The sequence below is a fragment of the Naegleria fowleri genome (genome assembly GCF_008403515.1).
Source record: "Naegleria fowleri strain ATCC 30894 chromosome Unknown tig47, whole genome shotgun sequence".
NCBI lineage: Eukaryota > Heterolobosea > Eutetramitea > Acrasida > Naegleriidae > Naegleria > Naegleria fowleri.
Genome location: NW_025407979.1, coordinates 10,939 through 19,987, shown reverse-complemented (window position 1 = coordinate 19,987; position 9,049 = coordinate 10,939). Strand labels below are relative to the sequence as shown.

The 9,049-nt window shown below is 38.0% G+C and overlaps 6 protein-coding genes across 6 annotated transcripts in view; 2 read left to right on the top strand and 4 right to left on the bottom strand.

Moving 5' to 3' along the window:
- FDP41_005694 (uncharacterized protein) overlaps positions 1-630 on the top strand; it is a gene marked incomplete at both ends in the record, with an annotated part of 1,689 nt that extends 1,059 nt beyond the window's left edge. Inside the window, one exon of the mRNA XM_044709246.1 lies at positions 1-630. This exon is cut by the window's left edge and continues 1,059 nt beyond it. Within this exon, the coding sequence (XP_044559994.1) occupies positions 1-630 (630 nt within the window).
- A 54-nt stretch (positions 631-684) lies between these two features.
- On the bottom strand, positions 685-1,200 carry FDP41_005693 (uncharacterized protein; the record flags this gene model as incomplete). The annotated part of the gene is made up of 1 exon (XM_044709245.1): positions 685-1,200. The coding sequence occupies one exon, from the start codon at positions 1,198-1,200 to the stop codon at positions 685-687; it is 516 nt and encodes a 171-aa protein (XP_044559993.1).
- An 83-nt stretch (positions 1,201-1,283) lies between these two features.
- On the bottom strand, positions 1,284-2,036 carry FDP41_005692 (uncharacterized protein; the record flags this gene model as incomplete). Its single annotated transcript, XM_044709244.1, has 1 exon — positions 1,284-2,036. The coding sequence occupies one exon, from the start codon at positions 2,034-2,036 to the stop codon at positions 1,284-1,286; it is 753 nt and encodes a 250-aa protein (XP_044559992.1).
- A 263-nt stretch (positions 2,037-2,299) lies between these two features.
- On the bottom strand, positions 2,300-3,730 carry FDP41_005691 (uncharacterized protein; the record flags this gene model as incomplete). The annotated part of the gene is made up of 1 exon (XM_044709243.1): positions 2,300-3,730. One exon carries the CDS (start codon positions 3,728-3,730, stop codon positions 2,300-2,302), a length of 1,431 nt encoding a protein of 476 aa, XP_044559991.1.
- Positions 3,731-4,254: 524 nt separating this feature from the next.
- Positions 4,255-5,612, bottom strand: FDP41_005690 (uncharacterized protein; the record flags this gene model as incomplete). Its single annotated transcript, XM_044709242.1, has 2 exons — positions 4,255-5,148; positions 5,382-5,612. 2 exons carry the CDS (start codon positions 5,610-5,612, stop codon positions 4,255-4,257), a joined length of 1,125 nt encoding a protein of 374 aa, XP_044559990.1.
- Positions 5,613-6,045: 433 nt separating this feature from the next.
- FDP41_005689 (uncharacterized protein) lies at positions 6,046-8,304 on the top strand (the record flags this gene model as incomplete). Its single annotated transcript, XM_044709240.1, has 1 exon — positions 6,046-8,304. The coding sequence occupies one exon, from the start codon at positions 6,046-6,048 to the stop codon at positions 8,302-8,304; it is 2,259 nt and encodes a 752-aa protein (XP_044559989.1).
- Positions 8,305-9,049: the final 745 nt, after the last annotated feature.

The following is a 9,049-nucleotide window of genomic DNA, read 5'->3' as shown; positions in this document are numbered from 1 at the left end:
AAGTCCAAACTTCTTGAAGCTCTAAAAGAAGTTGTTCTTTCCAAGAATGTGGATGAATATTATGTGAAAATTCAAAACGAACAAATCTTCATACAGTTGAACAACTTTTATAACAGTCTACAGGAAGTGCAATTTCCATTGTTTACGATGGCATTCAAATCGGTGGATATTAATTTGTTGCAGCCGTCTCACAATTTGGCAAAAAGCACACTCATGGCATTTGTTTCCTCTCTCATTACTGGATCCACGAAGAACTTGACAGGTAAATCGTACTATCTCTCGCTCATAGATCCCGGTAACACTGTAGAATATGTGGATGACATTCATTTACCAGAGTTGCAACACTCCATTCCACCCTCTAAATTCGTGTCACAAGTAGGAGAATATCTCATCAAGCTACCTGAGCAACTTGAAATTTTGGCCAACGACGATTTTGTTGCCTTTTGGATTGACCGTATTTGTAAGGAAACATTGAATCTTTTGTCTTCAAGTGTGGAGGCACCTAAAAGTGGAAGCAAGTATCAAATTCTCCAATGGAATGCTGATGTGCGTTATTTAAGGCACGTGCTAGTGGAAGTTCTCGATTTTAATGGACCCGAGCTGAATATTTTGACCACCATAGGAAAGTAAAGGAACCAATTTTTAATGAAAGACAATTTTCATTGGTAGTTACAATTAGAATCTTCAATTCTTTGACATGACAAAATAAGCATTCCTACATTTCACTGCAGCTCTTCTCACTCGTCTCTTCTTGTCATCCAAACAAGACTCTAAACCTCTAATAATCTCCTTCTTAAGTGGAAATATTTCATGATAAGGAAACCCAATAGTAATTTCATGAAGCGCCTCCAACGACAGCACTCGAATATTTTGTGACCGTTGATACTTCGCAGTTTCCAAAAGTATTGGCACAATGGCACTCAAATGTACAGCCATTTCCTGTTTTGCATCTGTCAACAAGGTTAATGTTGTCTTAATGGCAGCGTAAATTAATTCCTCGGTTTGAGCTTCATCTTGTGCCAAGGAAGGACGCATTTCTAAGAATTTCAGAACTATTGGGAAAATATTTTTCACTTCACTCAAAATCACACTAGTTGGAACATTGTGAATCAAATTTGAAAGGGCCAACAAAATGGATCCAACAATATGTGGTTGATGACTAGTAGTAGTTATGGAGTCCATTAATTTTCTGACATTCATTGCAAAGAATCGTTGCTTGTATAGAACTTGCACAAGAGCGTGATTATCCTTATGGAGTGAATTTTCATCTTCTCCAATGGCTGTCAAAAACAATCAGCAGCTTTCTTGTTGAGTTTTGATGAATGATGTTGTTGAGGAAAGTCAAAGACGAGGCACGAACACAAAATATTGGAATATGCATCTGCATACAAGTAGGCGCCTCTCATGACAAGTCCTTTCAAAATCCAAGACAAGACTTCTAAATATCGGTCCAATGATAAAATATGATCTGTGTCAGTAGCAACTCCATTCAACACTTGAGAAAGAGGTTCCAAAACGAGAGTGTTACAAAGGGAAGTCAGATATTTAAACTCGTCCGATTCGATAGGAATTTTGTTAAGAAGAGAGGCAATAGCTTGGGAGAGGGAACTGGTGACACTAATTGGATGTAAATTTTGCAAGGACAAACTCAATAAATTTCCAGACATTTCTACAATACTTGTCATGTTCACTTGCGGATTGCATGAAACAATTAGAGCTGAAAAAACAGATGCAAACTTCTTAATGGAAGGACCAGAAAGTCGAACACCAATATTTCGCTGTAGTAACTCATCTAATACTTGTTGTTGTTTCTCGAATGGCAGTGAGCGATTTAGTAGGAGGCATATATGTGACATTTCTCCTCGATGGTCGTGTGAATGATTGTGCCCACATCCAGTTCCACACTGTGATGATCCAAATGAATCCTCTATTTCTGCTTCCACTGGATCTTCGTCGGTCATCATTTCATTATTGTTATGGTTGTTGTATTTGTTGTTGCCAACAACGTCCTCCTCCATTTCGGCAAGCTCAATCATTTTTCTAATATACTTCATTTTCTGAGAGTCTTCAATAGTGGTAAGGTCTAATCCACTGATGGTCTCAAATATTTTCGTTTTCTCGATTTCCCTATTCTCATTCGACTGTGTTAAATTGAAGGAAATTCTCTCAAATAATTGTTCAGTAATAAATGGTGTTAGAGTTGAACAAACAGTGCCTATTTGTGAAATGACAGATAAAATTCGGTGGATAATTTCTGAGCGGTTTTGACACTCGTACAGCACTTGAATGAGTGGAATGATTACATCTTTTGAATAATGTCTGGTGCATATTTGTAGATCCAAGAAATATCCTTAATGGAACGATCCTTGTATTCATCTAAAGATGTAGCATGTAAGAGTGTAAACGATTTGTTGTCCTCTCCATATGATTTCAATAAAATTCTGTTCACATAGACGTCTTTCAAAAGTGTGGACTCAATTCTGAAAACGGCAAATCTTGAGATTAATTCGATAATGACAAGAATCATTTCCTTGTCATCTTTGTTGAATTGCTCTTCGTACATGGAAATAAATAATGTCTGTGCTTGTCCGATCTGTTGAATAATATTTTGTGGAATGCTATTCAAGTGTGACGCAGTGAATGCCTCTGCCAACGCTTGCAATACTTGCGTCATCATGATAAATGTTCCATAGATTTTATCGTAATTCTCTGATTCGCTAAGAACGGTAATAAGCTCTGGAAAAACTCTATTGAAAACAATTACAGAAATTTCTCTGGAAGCAACTCCACAGGCATAGAGCATTCGAGCATATTGTGCAGCCAATTTGCACTCTTTGGAACGTAACTCAGCGAGGGCAGTTCTCGCAATAGCTTCAATATTTGGTACATCAAATTGTCTAATACTAGGATCGTTTGGAATGACAACCACTCGTGTTGTTCTCGTTATGAATTCATAGCACTTTCTCATGACTTCCATGGAACTGGTTTTCACAGCCTCCGCCTTAATATATGCCCAAATTTCAGTCAAATACTCCTCTACCACTGAAGATCCATATCTTTCAATACAATAGCACATGTATTCTAATGCTTCAAGTTTGGTTTCAATTAGATCACTTGAAAGCTTCTCTAAAAGAAATGGAAATAGGCTTGGAGCAAAGTACTTGTTGCATGCAAAGCATTTCAAAAGCTTGTTTGAAATATCGTTTTTAGTGATACCTCTTGTATCATTTGGAGGAGGAGTGTATGTAATTGGGAAATAACAACTGGTGACATCAAATAAATCATCAGAAATGCCTGTCAAAATTTTTTCAGTGTTCTCAGAATGAATGTCGAATAGTTCAATAATTCGAGGAACCATATCAAAACAAGTCATGAGATTTGCAGGATCTCGTTCTCCTTCAATCGATTGAATAAAACCATTCAAAAAATTCACAGACTTGACAATGGATGGAAATTTGTCAATCAGCAGATTGAACCATTCAAAACACATGCCTCGTGTTTTTGTTGCGCTCTGTACACCTGATGTACTTGCCATGGATTGAACATTAACATTCTCGAAAAATTGAAGAACAATGTGTGTGCATTGCTCGGTCGATATGAGGCTAAACCATCGATTGAAACACACAAATAAGCAAGGTACCAGTGTTGCCAAACAATCAAAGTCATACAATCGATCGGTTATAAACCTCAAAAGTGTTGTTACTAATTTTGTTTGCTGATCATCGTCCATGCTTTGATCGGGAACGTTTTCCAAAATTAAATGTAAGACTGCATAGGCTGAGCCTCTAATCTTTTCATCGGTTGCATGATTTAAATATTCGCCTAATAATTTAATTCCATCATTGATGGAGAGTCTTCCGCCTTGTACATGATCAATGAGAAGCCTTTTGCTCCTTCTTTTTCGATGATGGAATATCGGGATTGCAAAACGAATCAATGAGAGAAGCAATTTCGCTGAGAATGATGCTTCCAGGCTCAATCATGGCCGCTGTATTCGTTGATGATTGCATTTGGCAATGTGTGTGTTGAAAGTATTGTAATTATTCTGACTGATGAGAATTAAACCAAGGAAAATATATTTTCGAGATAAATATGCAAGGATGAAATCTTGCTCTCCGATTTTCAAAAACAATATGATGAGTGGATGTTATGTTCAATATTTTTTTTTATGTGACTGTGTGAAAACATTTGTTTAAATGGAAACCAGATCTGCAATACGGATGTGTTGGACGGATTGCGTGACGGACTTTGTAGTTAAAAGGTTTTTGGTGTCAGAGCTTCCTCCTCTTCTGTAGCAGCAGGTTCCTCTTCAGAAGCTTGTTGTTTCTTCTTTTTCTTTGTGGCTTTCTTTTTCTTGGTTGAAGACGAAGGCAGAGGTTGAATGGCAAGAGAGGACCATTCGTCATCGCCACCTCCAGTGGTCATAGAAGAAGGAATGCCGGTGACTTCCGTGACACTGCTTTCATCTTGAGTTTCTCCGTGTGGCGAGACGACAGGATGTGAAGCTTCAGTAAGAGTTGTGGTGGTGGTCATGATGTTTTCCTCATTACTATTGGTGAGTGTACTTGTTGTTGTGGTGTCTGAATGGGCTTGCTCTTGTGTTGTCTGTGTCATGGTGTCTTGAGTCGATTCCTCTTTCTTGGGTGGTGACAATGGTTCTGTTGTTTCCTTGATTGTGGGGTTCAGACTTGCATGTGTGTCACTATTATCAATTGCAGATGATTGTTCATAGGATGGAGATGTCAAAATTTCAACAGAACTCTTTGTGTCAACGCTGGGTTGGTTTTCCTCCGAAGGATTTTCTTGTTGTTGCTGATCGTCGGAGGTTGTTGAAGACTGTACAGTGTTTGTTGTTGGATTCTGAGAAGGCAGAGATTCACTGACAGAAACATCATTTGGCAATGTCGTTGTTGTTTCTATTTGCTGTTGTGCTGAAGTTGCATTCGATTTATGAAAGGAGAAGACTTTGCTTTTGTTTGTTGTTGTGGTTGATGGTGGTGCCAGTGGAACACTCACAAAATTGTTTTTCAATAATCGAATACTCTCCGAGAAAATCCAAGGTGTGTTGGAATTGATAGATTTACAAGCTAGCAAGGCATAATCGGCATCATAGATTTTTTCGTTCACTTTTTTAGTTTTCAATAAATTCTGTTGTGATGAATATCATGATTTCATGCAATGATCATCATCAAGGTGGCAATTATATTTTTGAAAATTATAGATCACAAAATTTACATTTGAATTTTGGATTTTCATGATGATATGAATGTCGCAAAAACATTCAATTGAAAAGATATATTTTCATCAATCGGAGATGAACATGTCATCAAAATAAAAGAGAGTAAATGTACATATTTCAAATCATAGGATTGAGATCCTACCTTTTGTTCCACAATAAAGGGCACTTTTGATCTCACGTGTTCCACAATCCGATACATTCCTACACTTGGTTCATTCATTACATGATGAATATGCGAGCTCCACATGTTACACAAATTCACAACCGATTGTTTTGTGTCGAGGTCAAGAAACCGATCGGAAGAATCGGCCAATGTTGGTACTGATCCTTTATAAATTTCTCCACTGTGTGTTGGAGCTTGGGTTTGCTTCATGGTCTTCCGAATAAATTCAATTTTTTTTAAAAAGATTTTTCAAATAAATGTTTTCCTTTTTCAATTCTTGAGATCCATTGAAAGCTGTAATCTTTGATAATATCAAGATGAATTTGCTTTACGAATATTCACATTCAAATTCCTCTTCTTTAAAAAACAAACTGTCTGAAAAAGTTATTTTCTAAAAGAGTCAATTTTTCAAAAAAGACTCCAATCTCTCCATGTTTCCATTTTTCGATCTCTCCTCATATAAATCCATGAACAAGCACCTACACAAACACTTTCACTCAGAAAAAACACCATTCACTACTACAAACACAGAGTTTATCATTACCATTCATTCATTATTTACCATTTGGATTTGAAATTCATTGTTAGTGATCACTTGATCAAGAATTCATTCTTTTCACATTACAAATTACTTGTCATCAACATGTGGTCTCTTCTCTCCATCATTGCCTATATCTGTTTCTTACCCATTCTTTGCCTCTTTCTGATCAAATTCTATGAAGGTGTTTGTGTCGCCACTGTTCGAGATACCAAAACAAGAAAAGCCATTCGACACTCGCTCACCATTTGGCAATCTCTCAAATTACTCCTCTTCAATCATGATCAACCCTTACCAGAGAAATTGTTTCAAATTGCCAAAACCTTCCATTTTGAACCTTTCATCTTTTACATGAAAGGTTTCATTCCCACTGTCGTCTTCTCGGATAATCATGCAGCAAAAACCATTCTCATTGAGAAATGGAAAAGTTTTGAGAAGAATACTCAACTCTTGAATCCCATGCAGAAATCTTTCATTGGAAATGCACTCGTGTTCATGAATGGTGAGGAATGGCATGCAAATCGTTCCGTATTGAATCCTTCCTTCCAACATGTAGAAAAGTATTGGGCCGATATGTGTGAATGTATTGTGAAATGTGTCTCCAATATTGAAATGTATGGGACTCAACTCTCTTATGAACCTCAAGCTGAAAAAAGTTACAAGATTAAGATTAAGGACATGCTCACACGTCTCGCTCTGGATGTGATTGGACTGAGTGCTCTCGATTGTGAATTCAAATACTTGGAACCAGTCGACATGAATCGAGTGGAAAAGTATGAAAAAGTCTTGAAGGCCTTTCGTTATCTGTTCAAACATGTGAATACCTGGGAGAGAAATATAGGAATTTTCGGTACACTCTACTCCATGCTTCCCATTGAAGATAATGCCAAATTGGCAGAAGCGATGAATACCTTAAATTCCTTCATCTATTCCCTCATTGAGGAGAAGAGAGAAAAGTTTATTCCATCGTCCAAGACAGATCAGCAACTTGGAACCAGCAATGTTGCTGCTACAACCACCTCTACGACCATCACTCTCACATCTGAGGAAATTATGGGAACTCCTCATCGAGAGAAGAGTGCCATTGAAACACTTCTCCTCAAATACTATGAATTTGAGAGGACCTCCTCTGAAACTCCTTCCAAGCAACAAGTCATGAATCAAATTTCATTTCGAAACTTGAGAGATGATGTCTTGCTCTTGTACATTGCAGGACATGCCACCACTGCAGAGGCTTTGAGTTTTCTCTTGTTCCATTTGGCTCAATATCCTCATGTACAGGAACGATTGGTCGATGAATTGAAAAAGAGTTTTCTGGGAGAGAAATTCTCAAAGAATTCTCATCTCGCTCATGAGTCATGTCATGTCTTGATACGATCTGTGGATGATATTCATCGCATGAATGAGGAATTGTCTTACTTGGATGCCGTGGTGAATGAAAGTTTGAGAGTGGTTTCTCCTTTAGGAATGTTGAATCGTTTGAGTTGTGAGAATCAAGTGGTGGAAGGTTTGAAGATCCCAAAAGACTACTCAGTTTCACTCTTGATCAAAGCCATTCATTGCAATCCACAAATCTGGGGAGAGGATTGTGAAAAGTTTGATCCAGAGCGATGGATTCGAATGAAACAACAGCAACACGTCTCGAGTCACGTATTCTCGACTGTGAAAGGTGCTGGCACTTCACCTTCCACATCTCCAGTGAATGTTGAATTACCTCAAACTTCTGAAATATTCAATATGGGAGAAGATATTCCTCATCTTCCAAAATCTTCAAAGGAAGCTGTCACCACAAGTGTTCCTTCCCAAAAAGAAGATGATGAGAAGATCAAGATGAAGAGAGAATCTGCCTCTTCAGAAGCTTCCACCAGTGAACAATTGTTGAAAACTTCATCTCCTCATTCCATGATTTGTTCCTTTCTTCCATTTGGTGCTGGAGCGAGAGTGTGTTTGGGACAGAAATTCTCTCTCCAAGAACAAAAACTCTTCCTGATTCACTTATTGAGCAAGTACAAAGTGTCGTTTGTTTCTGAGAGTATTATGAAGAAGAAGAAGGAAGTTTCATTTGAGGCACAAGCATCTGCCAGTCAGAGCACGACTCCAGCTCAACCCATGACCAAGATGAACCTATTGGGAACTGCTCCAATCTTTAGTTTGAGCGACGATACGAAACTGCTCTTCACAGAGAGACATATTGAGATGCCTTTGGAATATCACTTGTATGAGGAAGACTTTGATAAGAAACATATTACGGAGGGAATGAGTGTCGGTGACACTGGAGTTGGGTTGAATGCCGATGAAGAAATTCCAAGCACGAGTCGAGAGCATCATCCTTTGGATATCATTCATCAGGTCGATACTTATTAAGGTGGTAGTTGTAAGAGAAGAAGCGATCAATGACTGTGTTCTCAATAAACAACAAAAATACAAATCATTCCTGTTTTTCACAAGTCAACCATAACAACATTCAAAGATTGACCTACCGAAATATTGAAATGACTCTGCACAAAATCAAATCAAAGATCAAGCGTGTTAGAACACCTTATTCCTAACTTCCATAGTGTAAACCTTTTGCTCGAATTATTTTCAAATTATGAAGAATATAATTACAAAATAACGCACCCAAGAAGTTGATCTTGCTTTTGGAAATTGATCGGGTTCAACTCCACAAACTCTGAACCAATTTCGTCAAAACCAACTGCACATCACAAAAAACAATGTCATTCTTGCTGAACTTCAATTCGGACCTTCTCTTGTGGGTCGTTATTCCATCATCGTTATTGCTTCTGTTTTTCCTTGTTGTGGGCCTTCTACTGTTTGAGAGGTTTCTTTCCTATCGGAAACTCTGCAAAAGTATCAACATTTACCAGGCTACACTCAATTCCTTCCTCCAGTGATTGCAGCCTTTCTTCCGCAGTGGTGGTTACCGAAAGGAACCATCATCAATCCTGCTGGATTTTTCCTCATGGACACCATGAAGGCTTCTGCACAGCAGTTTCAAAGCGATCACTATAAGGTGATTATTGGATTGATCAATTTGGCCTTTGTTGTTCATACTAATCCCGAGATGGGAAAAGAAATTGCCACGAAAGGAGCCAAACTGTACAAAAAG